Here is a 20,251-nt window from a genome sequence, read left to right on the forward strand (position 1 = left end):
TCAGATAATAGTTAAATAAGCATGCCTGTCGCTGAACGAGTTTACGAAGAAGGTAGAACAAAGCTCCAGAACGGTACTACTGGTCCATTCACGAGGTACTACAGGGCCGAATTTTGGAATAAGATGTACACTCCTGCGAATATCAGAAATGTCAATGATGCTTGCCAGACACTCTCCATTACGAATGAGGCGGGAAATTTTATACAAACCATGGTTTGCTTCAGGCTGCCCGAATGGCGTGAACCATTCCACATGTGCAAGTGGGTAGGCAAAATTCCAGGTGTGTGAAATAAGGCAGCTGTAGCCTGGCTTGTCAGCGTGAAGATGATGCGCACTTGTGCAACACGATACCCTGATATTGATGATCAAATATTAGCATGATGTTACAAGGGATTAGTACAAAAAACACGCACCATCAACACCTGTCGTCCCACCACCATCTTCGTTAACTAAAACCGTGTCGAAGCACACAGGAACTATCTGCCTTCTTTTGTCCTTTCGTGGTGGCTGACAGTGCACTGAATCCACAGTAATGGTTGAATCACGATATCTGTGAGCATTGATTGCGTGGAACTTGACCCTATGGAATGCGGCAACAGTCTGGAAGGGAAGGATGACATGGGAAGCTTCTTGTTCAAGTTGCGCTGGAGAAAGGCCAGGTTGATTTGTGCGAACGACATAACGAGCTAATGCTTCGGTGAAAAAAGTGGCGCCATAGTCGCGAACTACACTATCCAATGGAACACATCTAATAGTTGGGTGTTTCGTCATCTTGATCGAGCGATGATAGTCCATGTCGGGCGGTAACCTGTCTTGTGGAGGAGGATCGCCAGCAAGGCGCCATTGGACGAAATTATTGTGCCATAACATCTTCTCGCGTCTTTCAAGCCAGAGTGTCATTTGCGTATATTCGTCTTTATGGTTAGTAGCTCTGTAAGCATCCTTTGCGAGACTGTAAATTCAGTTAATGCTGGTGGTTCAAAGTCGCTGTGATCGTCATCTGTATCCATATAAAAACTAGAATGATGTTGAAATAGAGCTGCACATGGCGGATTTTTCGTAGTGGCAAGATGATGAGAATGGCCAGCGAGCTCGAAGTTCTTAGCACAGCCTGGGCAAGTGATCATTCTGGTGGTAAAAAAACAAGGGCCGTAACAAAGACAACCTACAGCCACAAACAAAGCTTCAAGCAAAGTTCAGCGGACTACGAACTTTGTCAACCCTGCCCCAGCGCAACCCTGCAACCCTGCCCATGCAAAGTTCAGCGGACTATGAACTTTTTTCTTTAACACTGCCCACCAACTTGACTGCTACATTCTTTTTACCCTCAGTGTCCTGTATCATTCAATTTTGTAGCAGTACACTCTTTGAAAAGAGAAAACACTCATTCACCTTTTAAAATGCCTCCCCATCCATCTGAGATAGCTGCTCAGAAGTGGAATGCTAAAAAGAAAGAGAAAGTAGTGGCAAGACAAGTGTCTTCCGGCGCTGAGGTCGTAACCCCAGACATAGCTGATGACATCGCAGATAGCAGTGAGTACAGAGGCTGTCATAATCAGACCCAAAAAAACTCACATTCTCGCAAAGAGCTGCAACGGTCTTCAAAGAAAAAAGCACTGGAGCGCAAAGGTGAGCGCCTAAACCCATATTGTGCAAAAAAAATTATGCTACATACCTATGTCAGTCTGGAATAATACAACCAGCAATAATTGCAAGCGTGCACCAACGGTGACTGAGCTTCTGTCTGCGCCTGCAACAAAGTCAGTAAGGAAGACACTGAAAGCAGTCGAAAAGACACAGAAAGCAGTTGAAGGTGGTGGTCGTGAGAGAAGCAGTATGTGTGGCCTCTTTAAAACCGAGTCGAAGTGATACTCAACTTAAAATAGGTGTAGCTTCCACTCTCACGAGTCACAATGGTGTGTCAGTTGACACCGATGACTCTGCGAGTGAATATGGTATCAGCGACTCTGAATCCAATAAGTCAGATGTCAATGTGGAAGTTGAAGACGACAGTGATATCTCAGACTTACTGTCTAAAACCCCGGAGAATCTTCATGAGGTACTAATGAAAGAGGTGCATGAGATTTCAAATTTACTAGCTGATAGTCACTTACAAATTGGTACAATGTCAGATTCCGCGTTTTGTTCCACCCCGCCTTGCTTCACGTTACAGTGATAGTTCAGCCGCTGCATCAACATGGGATGATGATGATCCAGCGGGCCAACTTGTCACGGTCACAGCTGACTCAGTCAAGGTCAAATGCGAGCCTGACGAGAAGAAGAAAAGGAGCAAGCTCAAAGGACGACAACAGATTGAGGTGACCTAACAATCCCTTTCACTGGCCCGATTCACGATTATTTCTGTTACAATCACTCTACTTCCTTTGCTTCTCGCGTATCTGCCATTATGCCCTACATTTTCCTTAGCGACTTAACTTTCCTTTCTTGGTCTTATTTCCGTATTCGACTCTTGTACTATCTTCTCACCGTAGCCCTGGTCCATGCGCATATAGTTTCCTATTTAAGCACGTGTACTTTACTTAGGAACGTCACTTCAATCTTACTAGGTTTTACCCAGAAACTTCCTTCGCTTAAGACCACCAATCTTAAGACGTCTGAATCGATCTCTTAGTCGAAGCACTCCTTTGACTAAGTCTACGAACCTCTTCTTATCTGAAGAGCTATACAGATCTCAACAACGTGAACGCTCTATCGAGCCTTTGTTGTTAAGAACTATCCTAGTTCGTAACAAAAGATTGAAGTCGAGAAAGACACCTATATCCATACGTGTCAAAGAAACTTCGAAACCAGAACAGAAAAATCCTGACTGAGCAAGACAGCTAGTGCAGGCGAAGAAAAGGTCGACAATCTGACTTCACTCACCCCTACCTTCCAAGCCCTGAACCTTGGTACTCCTGTACCACCACTAAACATGTCAGCCTCATCCAAGACAACAGAATTCAAGATCAACCATCCTCCTACATTCGATGGCGACAGAGACAAGTCCAAGTCATTCATGCTCTCATGCAATGCTTACATTGATATCAACTCGGAAATCTATAAAACCGACGCTCAGAAAGTGATCTTCATCTCCTCGTTCATGAACGAAGGAAATGCTAGGTCATGGAAAGAAGAATTCCTCGCAGAGGCCCAATACATCGACTCAACTGGACAGAAGAAGGGCTATGGAACCTTGAAAGAATTTAACGAAAGCTTTGACAAAGCCTTCGGACCGATTGACCCATCTGGGACCGCGTTGGCACGACTCCTGGAACTAAGACAAGGCCCAGAAGGCCTGCAGACGTACATTGCAGACTTCCAAAGGTTGCTTACCCAAGCAAAAATCAAAGAAGAACATATGAAGATCTATCATTTCGAGAACGGCCTCAACGGAGGACTTCTAACCAAGATGTTCAACGCAGGAGGGGTACCCAAGAGCCTTGATGACTACATCGCTGCAGTAGTCGATCTGGATAATTGCTATGCAAGATTGTTAGCTCGGAGAAACAGGTTTCCTTCGCGACAAATCCAGAAGAAGAACGGTCGCGGAGATCAAAGATACATCCCTGCCAGAGATAGGGATACCATGGTTATTGATCGGATCACCGACGAAGCCAAACAAGAATACATGAGGACGGGAAAATGCTTCAACTGTCACCAGATCGGACATCGGGCACGGGAATGTCCGCAGAAGAAGAAAGCCCCCTACCCAGCAGTGAGGAAGGTAGAGGAAGAAGAAGCTAGAAGAATTGATGAGGATTTTTAAACCGGAGACCTATATCGACGATAGCATCTCCAGCAAAACCTGTACGCCTAATACGAACAGTTGGTGAAAAGAAAGAACTTCGTGTCCCCATAACCCTCGTATCCCGAACGCATCAGAAAAACGTCGAAACCACCGCAGTAATTGACTCCGGAGCATCAGGAACCTATATCTCCGAGGACTTCGTAAAAAAGCATAACATTGGAACCAAGAAACTCGAAAACCCTTTTTACATTAAAACCGCCGATGGAAGCTACTTCAGTAGCGGACCGGTAGAACGGTATTGCACGCTGATCGTCCAAATCGACCAAAGGATGATGATAGGAAAATTCAACATTACCAAACTAGGAGAAAAAGACCAGATCCTACTAGGGATCCCCTGGCTCCGAGCCATGAACCCCGCTATAGACTGGACCAAACAGACGGTGTCCCTTCCGGCAACAGAAAAATCTGCCGAAATCGAGAAATATGTCAAGCAAACCTCTCGACCACAGAAAACCTTCTTCACTAAGAAATTCAATACAAAAGAAGACGCCTGGAGTACGTCACCATCATCTCTAACCGAACTTACGGACGAAGGAGAATATCTCCGACAAATCGAAGAGTCATCCAAGTTTAGTAACAAAGCACAGGAGTTCGCCTCAGAAGAAAAAGAAAAAAGAAAAAAAACTTTTGAAGAATTGGTACCGGAGTATCTCCATGATTTCTCTGACGTATTTGCAAAAAACGGCTTGAACGAACTACCCCCCAAGAGACCTGGTATCGACCATCGTATCGAAACGAAGCCCGGATTTATTCCCAAAACGTCCAAAATTTACCCCCTTTCCTACAACGAACGAAACGCAGTAAAAAGATTTATCGAGGAAAATCTTGCCAAAGGATTCATCACGAAATCTAAATCCCCTCAAGCAAGCGGATTCTTTTTTGTAGGAAAGAAAAGCGGAGAACTCAGACCATGCCAGGACTATCGCTTCTTGAATGACCAGACTATCAAAAACGCGTATCCCCTGCCACTCCCATCATCTTTGGTTGAACGGTTACATGGCGCAAAAATATTCACAAAAATTGATATTTGATCCGGATACAATAACATTCGGATTCATCCGGATGACAGGTGGAAAGCCGCATTCATCACGGAAGAAGGACTGTTTGAACCCATGGTCATGTTCTTCGGATTATGCAATTCCCCAGCCACTTTCCAAGCGTATATGAACGATACGTTCAGAGCTGAACTCAACGAAGGATGGCTCGTCATTTACATGGACGATATGCTCATCTTCTCCGAAACAACCACCGAACACCAACAACGAACCTGCATTATTCTAGACAAACTTCGAAAAGAAAAGTTATTTGTCAAACCGGAGAAATGCACATTCGACGCGGAGGAAGTGGAATACCTTGGAATGATTATCAAACCAGGAAGTGTAGAAATGGATAAAGGGAAGACGGCAGGCATCAAGGACTGGCCCATCCCTGAAACAGTTAAAGATGTTCGATCCTTTTTGGGTTTTTGTAACTTCTACCGAACCTTTGTTTCCCACTACTCGGATATTGCTCGACCCCTTATTGACCTAACAAAGAAGAATGTCTCGTTCTCTTGGACGCCCCTGTGCCAGCAAACATTCGAGAAGCTCAAAGAATGCTTCACTTCGCACCCTGTTCTTCAGAACCCCGACCCCCACCATCAATTCGCCGTCGCTACGGATGCTTCTCTTGTCACGTCAGGAGGGGTATTGCTGCAAACTGACACCAATGGCGTTTATCACCCGTGTGCATACCTATCGCAGTCATTCAGCCCTGCTGAGAGGAATTACCCCATTCATGATCGCGAGCTGTTAGCTATTATCCGCGCCCTCACCCATTGGCGACACTACCTCGAAGGACATCCACAACCGGTCATTGTGTTTACTGATCATATGAACCTCCTCTATTTCGCAAAAGCAGAACGCCTATCCAGAAGGCAGGCCAGATGGCAACTACTCCTCACTTCTTTCGACTTAAAGTTATATCACGTCCCCGGTACAAAATTAGCAGTTCCGGATGCCCTTTCTCGCCGGCCAGACCACGGCGACGGATCGGGAGATAATGCCGACGCCGTCCTCCTTCCTGATTCCATGTTTATCCGCCTAATCGACGATGAATTACGAGCAGCTATTGCTTCCACCGCACCCCTTGACGACCCCCTCTTCTCTGCCGTGCAAGATGCCCTTAATGGCCTATGTTTGCCTCCTATGAAATCATCACTTAGCGACTGGCATATCGCCGATGATATTCTGTTCTACAAAAATAGAGCTTATATTCCTCCCGCGCATCGTCCGCAGTTGCTACGGAAGCATCATGATCACCCTTCTGCTGGGCATCCCGGACGTTTTAAAACCGAAGAACTCGTCAAGCGGGAAGCTTGGTGGCCCAGTATGGGCACCTATATCCGCCATTACGTCGATGGCTGCGCTACTTGCCAACAGATGAAGGTGGACACTCACCCTGTAACCCCACCCCTACGCCCTATCAGCACTATGGCTACTCGCCCCTTTTCCCAGATCTCCGTCGATCTCATTACTGATCTGCCCGTTTCTTCTGGCTTTGATAGTGTCATGGTCGTGGTAGACCACGGGCTTAGTAAGGGGGTGATCATTACTCCTTGCCATAAAACAATTACCTTGGAAGGAGTGGCGAAGCTATTTTTAAAACACGTTTTCAAAAGATTTGGTCTCCATGACAAAGTAATCTCCGATCGTGGACCACAGTTCCTATCCAGATTCTCGATCGAACTTGCACGACTCCTAGATTATTCTTTAGCTCCCTCCACTGCCTACCACCCACAAACCGATGGACAGACCGAACGATTAAACCAGGAACTCGAAACGTATCTTCGAATGTATTGCCAGAACAATCCTTCCGAATGGGTGGAACATCTCCCTATGGCAGAATTTGTTCACAATCACAGAAGACACTCCGCAAAGGATGCATCCCCTTTCTTTATCATGATGGGATACGAGCCGAAAGCTCTCCCACACTTACTTCCGGAATCAGACGTTCCCGCTGCTGAGGAACGAGTCAGAATTCTTCAAAAGATAAGAGAAGAAGCCGTCTCCTGTCATAACATTGCTATGCAATGCATGGTGGAAAGATCCTTCGGACAGAAGTACGAACCATGGAAAGTCGGAGATAAGGTATGGTTGTCAGCTGCCAATTTAAGACTAAAACTCCCATCCCGGAAACTGGCACCCAAAAGATACGGCCCGTTCACTATCACGGCCGTGCTATCCCCTATTGCGTTTACGCTCCAATTACCGCCGCAATGGAGGATCCACCCTACGTTCCACGCTTCGCAGCTATCCTCCTATCGCGAAAATGACGTACACGGTCCGAACTTTCTAGAACCACCACCTGATGTTCTCGAAGAAGAAGAAGAATATGAAATAGAAGCAATCCTCGCACATAAAGGAAATGGAAATCGCCGTCGATATCTCGTATCGTGGAAAGGGTATTCTTCGGCTAGCAACGAATGGATCCCCGAAAAGAATCTGGAAAATGCCGAAGAGACCCTTAGAGCCTATAAAGTCAGAAGCGCAATTTGAAATCACCCAATACCTCGACGACATCGTTTTCACCCAGATACAAGACCTGCAACCAATATGCCATTCCCCACATCTACCTACACACTCCCCTACCACTCTACCTTCGAAACTGCCACCCTCGACTCCAACGACGAATGATACGAAACCTTCATCACCCAAGCTGAAGACCTCACCCTCATCGAGGCAGCACTCCTCTGCCCCCAACATGCTATTGAGCTCACCAGAGTTCTCTTCAGAAGAAACGCCCACTCCATTAACATCCTTATCAACATCATCCGAGCCACTGAAATCATCGAGCGAGTCTGCCGCCTCGTCGAAGACAACACAGTTTGCCACAGCCTCATGCATATGCAGAGGCGCATACGCAACTTTGCTTTGCATCTTATTCCTGAGGAAGTTAAAGATGATATTAGAACAGTCATCCACATCGTCGCAGAGCAAACCGCAGGAGTTGCTCGCCCGCCTTCTCCTACGAACCCCGCAACCACAGATGGAGTCCCTCCTCCCTCTTATCAAGACGCCATACCTACTCTTCCCGCTAACATTCCTAATGAGCTATTGGCTGCGGTCAATAATCTTGTGCAGACAACGGAAGCCATAATGGCGTCCCTAAGAGAAGAAAATCCCCAAGCAATTCCCGTCCCCGCTCCCGCCGTAGAAACCATCGAACACCCTCCCCATCTTTATACTGCATTTTCCGCCACCCGCGAAGAAATCGCTGCTGACCCAAACCACCAGTGCCTTTCGCACTACGAGGTGCAAGATCTAGCCGACGCACTGGCTACACTCCATATTCATCCCCCGCTCGTCATCCCGGACTCATTATCTTCGCATACCTTTACAGATGGGATCGTACCGATACAAGCGTTGGGAAGAACCCAACCTGCCACTCCCGCTGAGCTAATCGCAGAGGCAGAGTGACAAGATGTCGCAGTCCACCATCCTATACGACGAACCGCCCCATCCAGAAAGAGAGTACGAGGCCAGCGTTCCCGTACTGATAAAGGGAAGAAACGCGCTACCAGCGCAGATGGAGCACTTAGCCCGAAACCGGGTCCATCGCCCTTACGAGCGACCTCCTCTAACCCCGATGAGAATTGTGTTTGCAGATACTGCAAAACGCTCGGGCATAGGCAAGTTCATTGTCCCGAATACTACTGCCGCGTCTGTCGAGAATTATCTCCAGGCCATCTTTCGCTCTACTGCCCGCACTACACTGGGGAATCCCCCACCTCCTTAACCTGGAAGGACGACGGATTCTACCGAGTACTCGCACTCTGGGAGAATGATTTGGATGACACATATGCCGCCCAATGCAGGGAAGAAGAAGCGCTCTACGAGTTAGAACGCATGAAAGCCGGACCAGACGAAGGTCCAGATGCCCTAGATTACTCGGATGATCCCATTTACTACGCTAATCAGGATGATTGAATCCGGTGGCTTCAACCCTAGTGAGGGGGTAATGTTACAATCACTCTACTTCCTTTGCTTCTCGCGTATCTGCCATTATGCCCTACATTTTCCTTAGCGACTTAACTTTCCTTTCTTGGTCTTATTTCCGTATTCGACTCTTGTACTATCTTCTCACCGTAGCCCTGGTCCATGCGCATATAGTTTCCTATTTAAGCACGTGTACTTTACTTAGGAACGTCACTTCAATCTTACTAGGTTTTACCCAGAAACTTCCTTCGCTTAAGACCACCAATCTTAAGACGTCTGAATCGATCTCTTAGTCGAAGCACTCCTTTGACTAAGTCTACGAACCTCTTCTTATCTGAAGAGCTATACAGATCTCAACAACGTGAACGCTCTATCGAGCCTTTGTTGTTAAGAACTATCCTAGTTCGTAACAATTTCTGATTTTTGCTTTGTAGAGACCACAGTTTGCACAGCCGTCACATGACTTAGATGATTCCATCACTGTCACAACCCCCAGACCGGAACCACGTGACACATCCAACACTTATGCGCCTTTCAAATGGCCTGAGTTCACTAATCTAGTTTACGAAGCAGACGGCTCCATCAACCTCAAGGCTCAGAACACACGCGTACAGATGGTTTTGAAGACGGCTGTCTTTGAACTCAAGAAATCTGCTATCTTCGAGAATGCATTCCCTACTATCACCGAGAAACGAACCATGGCTATGCAAGCAGTCAGTAATGCTGCCTACAAGCATAAAGAAAGGGCTATATTGAAGAGGCTTAAACACGACACTGACTTTGCAGTTGCTCTTGCTAGTATTGTTCGTGTTTGTTTTTGGTATGAACTCGACACTGATGCTCTTGCTTGAAGCCTGAGGGACGGCTTAGTGCTTTCCGCACTGGTATCAAAAAGCTCGCTCATCAAATCGTTGTGTCTCGATTCGCACTTCGGAGAGGTTGTTCCAATGAGGTCGAAGAGCTCCTGAAAAGTCACAAGTATATTTTTCCGACTAACCAAAATGTGAGTGGTTAGTGTCATGTTTCATTGTCGATATTGATGTCACTGCCCAGGGTAAAGTCCTTGGTGATCAACCTTTCTGCGACGAGGCCATGATCGATACGCTACATCAGTCATTGTTCGACGGCGAGAACTCGATCGGAGTTCAATCACATGAAGATTTTGTGTCGGTCTTAGATGGCAATGATGAGCCGGAGCTCCCCATAGCTATGGTTGCCTTGATTGCAACTGTTGTACGTTTTTTATTTGTATTTTCTAGATGAATACTTACTAAATGTGACGGTTGTTGCAGATCTATGCCATACTGATGGACTGGAGGAGCGGCAATCCACCGTCGAGCTCTCAAGTCAAATCATTCAATGCTACTGTCTACATTAGCGTTTACAAAGCCCATGAAGCAACCCTCACTCAGATCTTTGAAGGCGGTAAAAAGAAGTATCATGCGCTGATGACACGGCTTTACAAGGCTGTCTGGTGTGTTTCATCATCCTCTGATTGAATGCCTGCCATTAACATATTATGTTAGTGTGTCGGACAATGTGTTGCTGCCATCTGGTGCGCTGAGCAACTTCGACTACCTCGATCTCAGTGCAATGTCCGAGGATTGAACTAAGGTTGTTGTGCCATGTGCACCCGCGGATACCCATGTATTACTGATCTCACTTTGTACATTTTGATAGTCGTTCGTACATACTGACAGGCCATTCTGATCCAATATAATGTTGATTTTCGTGTATTTTGACAATGACCGACGAGTGAATTCGAACTAATTCATTAGTATTCAGAAGAAATCACTTGGAATTCGAACTAATTCGTTGAAACTATGACCGGACTTAAATAAAACAGTAAAACATGATTTTGCTGAAAATCAAAGGAAAACCAGGGATTTACTGGAAATTACCTCGATTTCGGGGGGAAGGCTTTCCCTGATGACTTTCAAGAACAGCAGCATGTGCTTGATCTCCACATCCTTTGTCCAAATACAGGTACAAAGCTCATTCTTTTCGGTCAGGTGTGAGATGGTGTGTTTGAAGCCGTTCAGAGGCCTACAAAACTCGAAACTGATTTCAATGAATTTTCAGCATTTTCACTATTTTTTAGAACACGTGAGTCGAGACTTTCGGAATCGACTTAACAGTGTGCACCTCACCGTTACTATCTGCTTATATAAGCATTACATCTTGTTGGCGGGCGATCATTACACTACCCAAGGCATGACGAAGGGCTCTCAGTTATCTCAGCTCAAGTCAGCGTTATGTCAAGCGGGGATCAGCAAGGCCCCACAAAATGGAAAGAAGCGCAAGCGGTCAGGATCTATAGATGAAGATAAATTCAAGAAGGCACTTCATAAGAATCCTTTCGACACCAAGGTCACGAAGCTCAAACATGATATCGGCGGACGCAAGGTCAAAGGGTCCAAAGGGAAACCCGCAGAGAGAAAACAAGCGGGTATGGAACAGGTGCGCAAATTTTATTTTCTAGCAGTATCGACAGGTCTCTTACATTGCCTACAATAGCGCGAGAAGACTCTTTTAAAAGAGATCCAAGACAGGCGTCGTGTTGGCGGGGTCATTGACAAGCGCTTTGGTGAAAACGACCCGTCTATGTCTCTTGAGGAGCGCATGCTCGAGCGCTTCACGCAAGAAAGGCAACGAGCTTCCAAAGGGGCCGCATTTAATCTCGAGGGCGAGGAACACCTCACGCACTATGGCCAAAGCCTTTCGAACCTCGACCATTTTGATGATGTCGGTTTGCCTATGGATGAAGACGAAGACGAAGGTGAGCATTCATATATTTTGTATCGAGTATGTTTTCTTTAATTCGTTCAAGGCCAACTCGATCGTGACATCGTGGGGAGGGAACACTTTGGTGGCTTCGGCGATAAGGACGAGACAGACAATCAGGTGCGCCTCTCATACCTTAGAGGAGGAAATGTTCTTTTACTTATCCACTTTCCAGTCCGACCGGAAGAAATCGAAAGCGGAAGTTATGGCGGAACTCATCGCCAAGAGTAAAAAACATAAGGTAATGTATGATACTTTTTACCGGGGACTTCCTAATTTTCGTTTAGGCTCTCCGTCAACTGCACCAAGCGCAGGAAGAGAGTATGCGACATCAACTGGACGAAGACTTCGATTCCTTCAGAGGTCTACTCTTCGCGCCTAACGCACAGATAGCCGATAGCAATGTGGCTTCCCAACCTGGCATTCCCTCCGTCGACATGGACTATGACAGACAGATTCGCGAACTTGCCTTTGATCAACGCGCAATAGCAAAGGATCGCACGAAAACGGAAGACGAACTTGCGCTCGAACAAAAAGAAGCTCTAGAGGGAGCTGAAAGGCAGCGAATGCGGAGAATGCTCGGAGAAGAAGGAGAAGGCGGCGACAACCTCGAGGACGATTTTCCAGGGGATGGATCCTTCACAACTATTGGGTCAGGATTAGTTCGCGGGATCGACCAGGGGGTCGCGCAGGATGACAGCGAGGAGGAGGAAGATGAAGACGAAGGTGTGGGTGTGGATGAGGACGAGGAGACCGACTGTGAAGATGAGAACAGTAAGGCGGAGGAGGGAAGTGAAACGAGTTTTGGCAGTGAGGCAGGCAGTACCTCTGGAAGTGAATTCGACGAAATCACAACAAACCAGAAGTTAGCAAAACTGGAACCACCAGGTGTTCGACATGACCTACCCTTCACTTTCCCTTGCCCCGAGTCACACGAAGAGTTTCTGGAGATTATTGGAGAAATAGATGATACGGATGTGCCTATTGTTGTTCAGCGCATACGCACGTTGCATCACCCAAGCCTTTCCCCGGATAATAAAGTGAAGCTTCAGGTAATGCCTTCCTTCGACAGCTGTGAGCTCAGTTGACATTCTTTGTAGAACTTGACATCCGTCCTTGTTGACCACATACTCTATATCACATCTCCTCCTGCTCCACGATTCACACTCCTGAACTCTATTGTTCCCCACCTCTTTGCACTTTGCCGCTCGTACCCGATCGAATCCGCGGGATTTTTCGTGGAGAAACTCTCGCTGATGCACAAAAATTTGGAACGGGGATTATCGCGGGGAGCTCTTGAACTGGGTGCAAGAACATGGCCAGGACCGGCTGAATTGTCCCTCTTGCGCACCATTGGAGTCATATGGTCTAGTAGTGACATGAGCCATCCCGTCATTTCACCGGCACGGCTTCTCATGGGTGCTTACTTGGGGCTGTGTCGTATTCGGTCACTAACGGACATAACGAGTGGACTCTTCTTATCCTCTATATTCCTACAGTACGAGGGATTGTCCAAACGCCTGGTCCCAGAAGCCATTAACTTTTCTATCAACGCGGTCTTGCACCTAGCTCCGAGCTCTCTTAAAAATGACACGTCAATACCCGGTTCATTTCCTTCCCCCGACTTCCATTCAGATCTGTGTGCACCCCTTGCGATCGACGTCAAGAAGTCCAAGCATCTTGACTTTCGCACACCAAACCTATGTCAGCTCCTGACTGACGAGAATTATCAGGAGCAGGATAAACTTGATCTACTAGGTCTCGCTTTTCGCCTTCTGGACCGGTTTTCAGAAATGTACAAGAGCCTCGACGGTTTTATTGAGCTCTATCAACCAGTTTTAGATATCCTGACGAAACTCAGCATCACAAAACTTTCGGAGGGCGTTCGAGTGGGTCTACATCACGATCGTGCGAAAAGTGAATTAACCACAATTTAGACGCAAGCCTCCTCTTTGCAAGACAAGCTCACTAGGTTATTGAAGTTTGCTCGTCAAGCTCGTAGGCCTCTTCTACTTCAGGCCCACAAGCCAATTCCGATCCCGACATACATACCCAAGTTTGAGCCAAGGTCCTCCTCTTACCTGCGTCGGCAAGATCCAGATCATGAACGTAACGAGGCCTCGAAGCTTCGCTACCAAGTCAAGCAGGAGAAGAAGGGGGCCATTCGTGAGCTCAGAAAGGATGCGAAGTTCTTGGCAGCTGTCGAGCACAAACAACAGGCTGAAAAGGACCGCGCTTACAAGGACCGTATGAATAAGGCGTTTTCAGTGTTGGAAGGCGAGAGAGCTGAACAAAAGGCCATGGATAGAGAGAAGGCGAAAGAAAAGCGTCGATCCGGACGTAAGTAGATTATTTGAATACTAGGTGACCGCAAGCGCGCAAGCTGCCAGGTGTGAGCTCCCCTATTATGGGCAAATTGCAAATAAGCCACGCATACAATTTCCTTGTGTTGCAAGGATGGGTAATCATAGTAGAGGTGCGGCACACTGCACATCGGGTCCCGTCCAAAGGTAAGTATCTCATCGATTGGGGATGCTGCTACCTGTTCATCAGTCCTCCGTTTCATCAGGCATGCCACAGTGTATAAAACAACTCTAATTTTCACTACCGTTCACAGCCCAAATTGATAAGAAAGCTCAAGCAAATCTTGGATAAACAACTAGACCGAATTGGACACAGTTATAGAAGGGGGTTGAATTTTCATATTTCTATGTTTCCAGCTGAGCTGCGCTATGGATTTCTAGCTAAATACTCTAACAAAAACGCCTCTACAAAAGGTCTTTATTTATCAGAATTTGGACAAAATTTGCGCTTCTGGGCAGACCCAGGACGGGATCAGGACAGAACCATTTGAGCCTCCGGCAACGTTCGCCAACCTGGGTTCCAAAGTCGTTATGATTCATCCTTAAGTACCTCCGAGTCGCCAGCTCATTGAACAGATGCCATATCAGCAAAGTTAGGCTTAAACGGAGTACCTCGCTGGCCCCTCGCAATTGCATTTGCCAGCTCAAGCCAGCTCAATCTCAAATATGGCTTGTGCTTGGACGAGTCTGGGCAAGCTTACCCTGTTGCCTACGCGAGCACTTTCAATTGTTCTCAAAGTGCGGTCTTGGTAAAAAAAAGCGTTGCCTTGTTCCATTCCTCCTTCTCATTATCACGGTTGCTTCCAAGTTGTTTCCTTTCTGTGTCGAAAGCGCGACGTCCAGGTGAGTCATAGATCCCTATTTGCAGCCGCTAGCATTTTTTATCTCACCCCTCACCTCTATCTCTATCAAGGACATATTTATCTGACACGTTGCCAATAAACGTGCATTTTATCCATTGAATAGAGCAGCGTTTGCTTATGGAAAGTGTGATCGTGGAGAAATATCTGCGAATAGCATGCATGTCTATCGGGTTTTATGAGCAAGTCTTTGATTTCTTCGTCATGGCCTCGTAGTCGTCGCAATATGCTGATTATGCTCAGTTATATTCTTACACTCCCCGCAGAATGGCGTTTTTACCAAAGCGAATCGTCATTTTTTCATTTAAGGTGTGTGTACGAAACCATTCACATACCACCGTTGACAAGCCCAATCACATCAGTCTTGCCTGCGTTTTATTCATTCTCATACGGTACTTTGTGTCCACATCCCGTTATGCGATTTCTTTGCTCACATTTGATGCAGCTATGTCAGTATCGTGACTATAGTAGTCAGCAATTACGGGTTCTTCTCCACTACCTTTACCCAACAAACCTGTCAAAAATACTATCTTGTTGCGCCTATCTTCAAAGGTGTGTCGTATTGGTATTCACGCACCAGGACTCTAGTGACCATGTTGTAGTCGTACAAACTATGATATCACAGGTCATTCTAGGTGTGAGGTGTGTCCCGTCGAATTGTTCGTGGGTTGTAGCTGCAGATTTAACATACCGCGTAGAACATTCAATATTGCAAGAAGAGATAGGCGGATAGGAATTGCATTATTGCTGCTATACCTCTTCTCAATTTCGGTGAGTTCTTTACTACACAGACATTAAACCCTGTCTCACATTCACTTTAGGCGGAGTGGTTCGTTGATCTATTTCACGGGACCCGTAAGCTCTGGTCAATGTTTTGATCTTGATTTCGCTATTGACCTTTAGAACAAAAAGCTGCCGTCCTTGATTTAGTATGTCATTGTTTCTTACAACGAGATCTCATACAAATAACGTTTTTTTTTTCACAGGGAAAGTGAGTGATTCCTTTACCACAGTGTTCTGTCCAGATCTCCATGAACCATAGCTGTACTTCAGTAAATTCTGCCAGAGTACTGTCAACCTGGTTCTTCTACTTCCCTGTGATGTTGTATGACATCGTGATGGTGACGGTATCTACCATGTATCTTCTGCGTTATAATCCTCTCAGTAGCAGGTGCGCCTTTTCTTCCACGTCTTTAGGGTTGTTAAATCATTGCTGTTAGAGTCGAACGGTTGATACGGGTGTAAGTACCTTGCGACTGACAGAACCGATGCGCGTCGCTCATCATAATTAGTCTGATTTATGACGGCATTGGATATTTTCTCGTGTTGTCCGGCAAGTGTGCTCTGCTTGTGACGAGTACCCTCTTAACACTCCTTCAGTGTCGAACGTATTGAACCTCATCTTTTATCATACGACCAATCTCGAGACTCAGGTACGTAGGCTGAATTATGGATACGCCAAAACTTAGCTCTATTGTATCCACTCGCTTCCATCATTAGTCGGCAGGGTAAGTTTCGCATCGTCTGGCGCCAAGGAGATCAGACTGCTCAGAATGCATCATCAGGGCATCAATAGGTTATACTGTGACCTGGATCATGAGCCAACGGATTCTCATTAGTATACGGGGTGCGCAACATCCTAGAGCTTGACTGCCATCCTGCTTACACACACTCGCAGAAATGACACAGCCAAATGCCCAACACATAGAGAAAGTGATCGTCGCGCGTCAGAGCACGCTCAATATGCAGAGAAGCGTGATGTCCGGTCTCCGCTCACAGTTCGAGTCTAAGAATTACTCCCGAGGCTCTAGAAGCTTAAGAAGCCCCATAAATACAGAGTTCAGGCCCACATCGCCTCGTAATCCCAACGACATGGAACTCAATATACGCGTACCCGTCGAGCGCCCGGTTGCAGTAGACGAGTCTAGGAATTCGAGCTCGCGGGGGCCACCAGTGGTGGAATGAGTTGGGGCACTGGCACTTGGCAAAGCATCACAAGGATCAAACTGCAAAGTATCTACTACGGATGCTGACTACCCAACATACAATGTTTACGTAAAGAACCAGGCTTAGCGTAGGGAGAACCAACTTGAAGACAGATACATAGTCTCACCGAAACTGCGAACGAATACGAATTGTTGTTGGCAGACATGTATATCAAACTGCTGATACAGTACACATCCCAATAATGCATAAATAAATAAAATACAAACAAATCACTAGAAAATCATTCTTGGGCGCAAAAAATTATACATTAACACATCAGGAAAATAACGGATTCATTTTTATGACTTAATAGTAACTTAAAACACATTTAAGGGACCAAAAATGAAAATTCAGAGCATTGCGAGAAAAGTCACAAAAAGGCCACTCGTCCTCTGATTTCGACTTAAATTTCCTTTATACTTATTTGATGGCCATTTTTCAGACATTATAAATGAGAGAACAGCATCTTAGAAACCATTGCGCCGTCTATTAAAAGTCAAAAAAATGTGTAAAAACATGGTATAAAGTAGTAAAAAATGTGAGTCCAAGCAGACACAAAGAGAAACGCAGTGCAAGATAATAGCAAAAACGCAAACCAGAAAGACGCAGACACAGCTCCAAAACCAACAGAAAAGCAGCCTAGGGTAAATGCCGGATGAGTAGTACCACAAGGACGATCTGCACAAGCTCTGTTAATGGGAGTCGTTTGGACGCAAAAAATGAGAAAATACCGAAAGCTAAGTTATCAAACCAAGAGGCACACATCAAGTTCTTCAGAGTCGTCGTCAGAAATGAAGTCTTCAAGTCCAGACTTGGATTTCTTGAGAAGCTTCCAGGACATCAAGGTGATATCACTCATGATATCTTTGCCCTTCAGATGAGCTGACTTTGAAAATGAGTGTGTAGCTGGGCCCCAATTGTTTACCGAAAATGCATGGGCAGTCGAGGTCTCCTTCCCGGTGGCCTTGTTCAACACCTTCGGTGTTTTGACCATGAGCTTGCGTTGCGCCGGGGGAGCTGCAAGTACATCCTCAATATTAATTACATTGTCTTTGATGATCTTGAGGGCACGTTCCAACTGCACAATAAATTAGCTTCATTTTCGAGCAAAGAAAGAAAACTTACCGCAGCAGCAGCTATCCCAACAACACCACTAATCCTGCTCGCAGTGAGAGCCTCAGTGTTAAGCTCTGGAACATTGGCATGGCCAATTGTTGCTTGGAGGTGGCCGGTGGCCACCAGCTGGAGCATAAACGGGGACCAGAAAGTCTTCATCTTGTCAATGACATCCAGGTCTTCATAAAGGAATGCAAAATCCAAAAGAAGATACTCAGCGAGGTCACTGGGGTTAGTGTCATCATTCCGAGCCATAAAGTCAATGATGATGGCGATGGTGGTAGAGCCGAAATTGCTGCGCCACTCAGAGAGGCGTTGATTGGTCTAAAATTAAGTGCATGAGAGGGGGAAAAATGAATGGTAGACAAGCATACAACACCAAAAACAGAGCCTTGCAAGGAGGGTGCGTACTTGACCTCTGGATAGACAACTTGAAAGATATGGTTAATAGCTTCCAGGAGGGCGTCATCACTAATGTTCCAAAGGTTCGGCTGACTTCCTGCCCACAAATAGATGGTCAGAAGAAATACTTTTGGCCAGCGTCCGTCCTGACAAGCAGGAGGAAGATCTGTGTTCCGGTAGGACGACCAAGCCTTGATCATTTCAACCCAAGGGCCATTATCCGCCTGTGTGGACGCCAAGGGAGTGTCTGACAGGTCCGTTTGTTCGGTCTTGACCTTTAACGCGGTCTTGACCTTCTTTGCAGGTGGTACCTTAGCATCAGTAGTCATAACGGTAGTCTGGAGAATATAAGTTAAGTCTGATCTGTATGTGAAAAAACAACGCACCGAGGATGTCGTTCGTGGGGCCTTCTTGATATCAACAACCATGGGTTCCTGCATTCCCTGCAGATCGTCCGAGTCAATCAACATTCCAGTGTCACCGACAAAGCTAAGGCTAGCTAGTGAAGACTCCTCCAGGTCATCAAAACTCTCCACGGTTTTGAGGCTGGGCCCTGACGCCAATTTCCATTTCATACCACTTGCGAATTGGGTGACGTGAGGTTGGTGAGGCTGAGTAGCCAGTGGGGGAATGCCATTCGACTTTTCTGCAGCCAAGTAGCGAGCAGCCTGTAACATACGAAGTTGAGATGACGGTGGGGGATGGTCACTGAATTTTGGCCCAGGATGTAACTATGTGTCCCCAAACAACAATGAACAGTCAAATATTATTTTAATGACCAAAAAAAATGCATACCTTGCTGCCAGGTTCGACGTCTTCAGACTCCGAGTCAGTAACATTGTCGAACTGGAGGATAGGCTTTGAAAAGCATTAGTTTGATGAATTAGAGTAGAAAATAACATACCTCAACCGGTTGTCTTCCTGTCTTCATCACTTCAGATGCAGCCTGGCATTCGTATGAGTCGTTGATGTCTTCATCGCCGAATCCTCCAACCAGATCACTGATAGGAATGGCAGACACATCAGAACCTTTTGCTGGAATGGCTTTGGAGCTTACGCTAGTCACGTTTGAAGTAGCCGTTGTCACAGAGTGGGAGAATATAGTGGATGGAGGGACAGAGGCTTTTGAAACAGAAATCAACCACCGGGAGCCGCCATTTTCGGATGAACAACTTGAAGGACTTGGCACATCTGAAGCCCAGGCCTTGATACGGCCATTATATGAAGATTTGACAGCAGACCTGAATTCCATCATCAAATTAAGGAAGAAGAGTGTCGACTCAGAGAGTAGTAACATGGGAGTTAAGAAGATAACATACATCGGTAAAGAGTTTCCTTTCCTGTCTGTGAGATCAACACGTGCAAGCTCAGCAGCCTTCGAATTCATTGATTTCAAGCACGCATTAACCGCATCTCTGAGTGACTTCTTTCCAGGCTTCAGTTTTGAAACACCCTCAAATGCTTCAACTTTCATGTCATCCTCCCCAATATTTTCCGTCAGCTGGCCCTGCTTTTCCTGACCTTCTCTCTGATCCCCATGTCCTCCACCCTGCACAGCGGCTGCTGGTTGAGGCTGTGATGAAGACATCACCTTGGCTGAAACTGGACGTGGTCTAACTGGCTTTGGCTTTCTGACTGCCTCAGAAGCCTGTGCCTGCTCCATTTTGGCCTGTATATTTGCGAGGCGCTCGATACCTTGCAGGGCAGCTAGTTCCTTTGTTTTGAGGTCTTCTTTGAGACGTTTGTTGTCAGCAGCTATTTCAGCTTTGGTACGTCGTTTCCTAGTTGCATTGAGCACAACCTGACCAGGATAAGCATCAGCGTTATTTGTGCGTGTTCTACGAGCAGTGGTTCCAGCTGCTGAAGACATTTTGCTGGGGTCGGTAGAAGCAAGATACAGATAGCGAGGGATACAGTTGGTGATGGGAGAAGCCCAGGTTAGTAGATTTGACTTTC

General features: G+C 46.3%; 8 protein-coding genes across 8 annotated transcripts; 4 read left to right on the forward strand and 4 right to left on the reverse strand.

The window, feature by feature from the left end:
* Positions 1 to 261, reverse strand: F5891DRAFT_946547 (uncharacterized protein; the record flags this gene model as incomplete). Its single annotated transcript, XM_041374683.1, has 1 exon — positions 1 to 261. A coding segment is annotated over one exon (261 nt), but the record flags the coding sequence as incomplete, so codon positions are not given.
* A 150-nt stretch (positions 262 to 411) lies between these two features.
* On the reverse strand, positions 412 to 771 carry F5891DRAFT_890277 (uncharacterized protein; the record flags this gene model as incomplete). The annotated part of the gene is made up of 1 exon (XM_041373280.1): positions 412 to 771. A coding segment is annotated over one exon (360 nt), but the record flags the coding sequence as incomplete, so codon positions are not given.
* A 527-nt stretch (positions 772 to 1,298) lies between these two features.
* Positions 1,299 to 2,327, forward strand: F5891DRAFT_1276203 (uncharacterized protein; the record flags this gene model as incomplete). The annotated part of the gene is made up of 5 exons (XM_041370227.1): positions 1,299 to 1,533; positions 1,588 to 1,629; positions 1,685 to 1,834; positions 1,887 to 2,059; positions 2,133 to 2,327. Exons 1-5 carry the CDS (start codon positions 1,401 to 1,403, stop codon positions 2,325 to 2,327), a joined length of 693 nt encoding a protein of 230 aa, XP_041229657.1. The 5' UTR covers positions 1,299 to 1,400.
* Positions 2,328 to 9,398: 7,071 nt separating this feature from the next.
* F5891DRAFT_1209154 (uncharacterized protein) lies at positions 9,399 to 10,493 on the forward strand (the record flags this gene model as incomplete). Its single annotated transcript, XM_041369127.1, has 5 exons — positions 9,399 to 9,587; positions 9,638 to 9,787; positions 9,838 to 10,017; positions 10,077 to 10,258; positions 10,311 to 10,493. 5 exons carry the CDS (start codon positions 9,399 to 9,401, stop codon positions 10,390 to 10,392), a joined length of 783 nt encoding a protein of 260 aa, XP_041229658.1. The 3' UTR covers positions 10,393 to 10,493.
* A 390-nt stretch (positions 10,494 to 10,883) lies between these two features.
* Positions 10,884 to 13,928, forward strand: F5891DRAFT_1016539 (Nop14-like protein). Its single transcript, XM_041360942.1, has 7 exons — positions 10,884 to 11,244; positions 11,302 to 11,563; positions 11,615 to 11,688; positions 11,744 to 11,809; positions 11,856 to 12,620; positions 12,669 to 13,457; positions 13,506 to 13,928. Exons 1-7 carry the CDS (start codon positions 10,999 to 11,001, stop codon positions 13,914 to 13,916), a joined length of 2,613 nt encoding a protein of 870 aa, XP_041229659.1. The 5' UTR covers positions 10,884 to 10,998; the 3' UTR covers positions 13,917 to 13,928.
* On the reverse strand, positions 13,928 to 14,643 carry F5891DRAFT_1016541 (uncharacterized protein). The gene is made up of 2 exons (XM_041360943.1): positions 14,138 to 14,643; positions 13,928 to 14,078 (listed from the first exon to the last, which is right to left on the reverse strand). The coding sequence occupies exon 1, from the start codon at positions 14,565 to 14,567 to the stop codon at positions 14,337 to 14,339; it is 231 nt and encodes a 76-aa protein (XP_041229660.1). The 5' UTR covers positions 14,568 to 14,643; the 3' UTR covers positions 13,928 to 14,078; positions 14,138 to 14,336.
* A 64-nt stretch (positions 14,644 to 14,707) lies between these two features.
* On the forward strand, positions 14,708 to 16,388 carry F5891DRAFT_66120 (uncharacterized protein). The gene is made up of 14 exons (XM_041372680.1): positions 14,708 to 14,774; positions 14,845 to 14,973; positions 15,035 to 15,100; positions 15,154 to 15,183; positions 15,237 to 15,343; positions 15,394 to 15,433; positions 15,490 to 15,562; positions 15,613 to 15,646; positions 15,704 to 15,720; positions 15,778 to 15,782; positions 15,834 to 15,962; positions 16,012 to 16,032; positions 16,084 to 16,299; positions 16,357 to 16,388. Exons 2-13 carry the CDS (start codon positions 14,912 to 14,914, stop codon positions 16,184 to 16,186), a joined length of 687 nt encoding a protein of 228 aa, XP_041229661.1. The 5' UTR covers positions 14,708 to 14,774; positions 14,845 to 14,911; the 3' UTR covers positions 16,187 to 16,299; positions 16,357 to 16,388.
* A 1,134-nt stretch (positions 16,389 to 17,522) lies between these two features.
* Positions 17,523 to 20,165, reverse strand: F5891DRAFT_977578 (uncharacterized protein; the record flags this gene model as incomplete). Its single annotated transcript, XM_041376718.1, has 7 exons — positions 17,523 to 17,855; positions 17,903 to 18,217; positions 18,268 to 18,633; positions 18,682 to 18,963; positions 19,091 to 19,153; positions 19,200 to 19,536; positions 19,615 to 20,165. 7 exons carry the CDS (start codon positions 20,163 to 20,165, stop codon positions 17,523 to 17,525), a joined length of 2,247 nt encoding a protein of 748 aa, XP_041229662.1.
* Positions 20,166 to 20,251: the final 86 nt, after the last annotated feature.

The sequence above is a fragment of the Suillus fuscotomentosus genome (genome assembly GCF_016647785.1).
Source record: "Suillus fuscotomentosus strain FC203 chromosome Unknown F5891scaffold_11, whole genome shotgun sequence".
In the NCBI taxonomy this organism is placed as follows: Eukaryota; Fungi; Basidiomycota; class Agaricomycetes; order Boletales; family Suillaceae; genus Suillus; species Suillus fuscotomentosus.

Coding starts and splice junctions, on each gene's coding strand:
- F5891DRAFT_1016539 (XM_041360942.1), top strand. CDS start 10,999: ATGACGAAGGGCTCTCAGTTATCTCAGCTCAAGTCAGCGTTATGTCAA. Junction 11,245..11,301: donor AACAAGCGGGTATGGAACAG/GTGCGCAAATTT, acceptor TGCCTACAATAG/CGCGAGAAGACTCTTTTAAA. Junction 11,689..11,743: donor AGGACGAGACAGACAATCAG/GTGCGCCTCTCA, acceptor TCCACTTTCCAG/TCCGACCGGAAGAAATCGAA.
- F5891DRAFT_1016541 (XM_041360943.1), bottom strand. CDS start 14,567: ATGCAATTGCGAGGGGCCAGCGAGGTACTCCGTTTAAGCCTAACTTTG.
- F5891DRAFT_66120 (XM_041372680.1), top strand. CDS start 14,912: ATGGAAAGTGTGATCGTGGAGAAATATCTGCGAATAGCATGCATGTCT. Junction 15,344..15,393: donor TGTTGCGCCTATCTTCAAAG/GTGTGTCGTATT, acceptor ACCATGTTGTAG/TCGTACAAACTATGATATCA. Junction 15,434..15,489: donor CAGGTCATTCTAGGTGTGAG/GTGTGTCCCGTC, acceptor CATACCGCGTAG/AACATTCAATATTGCAAGAA.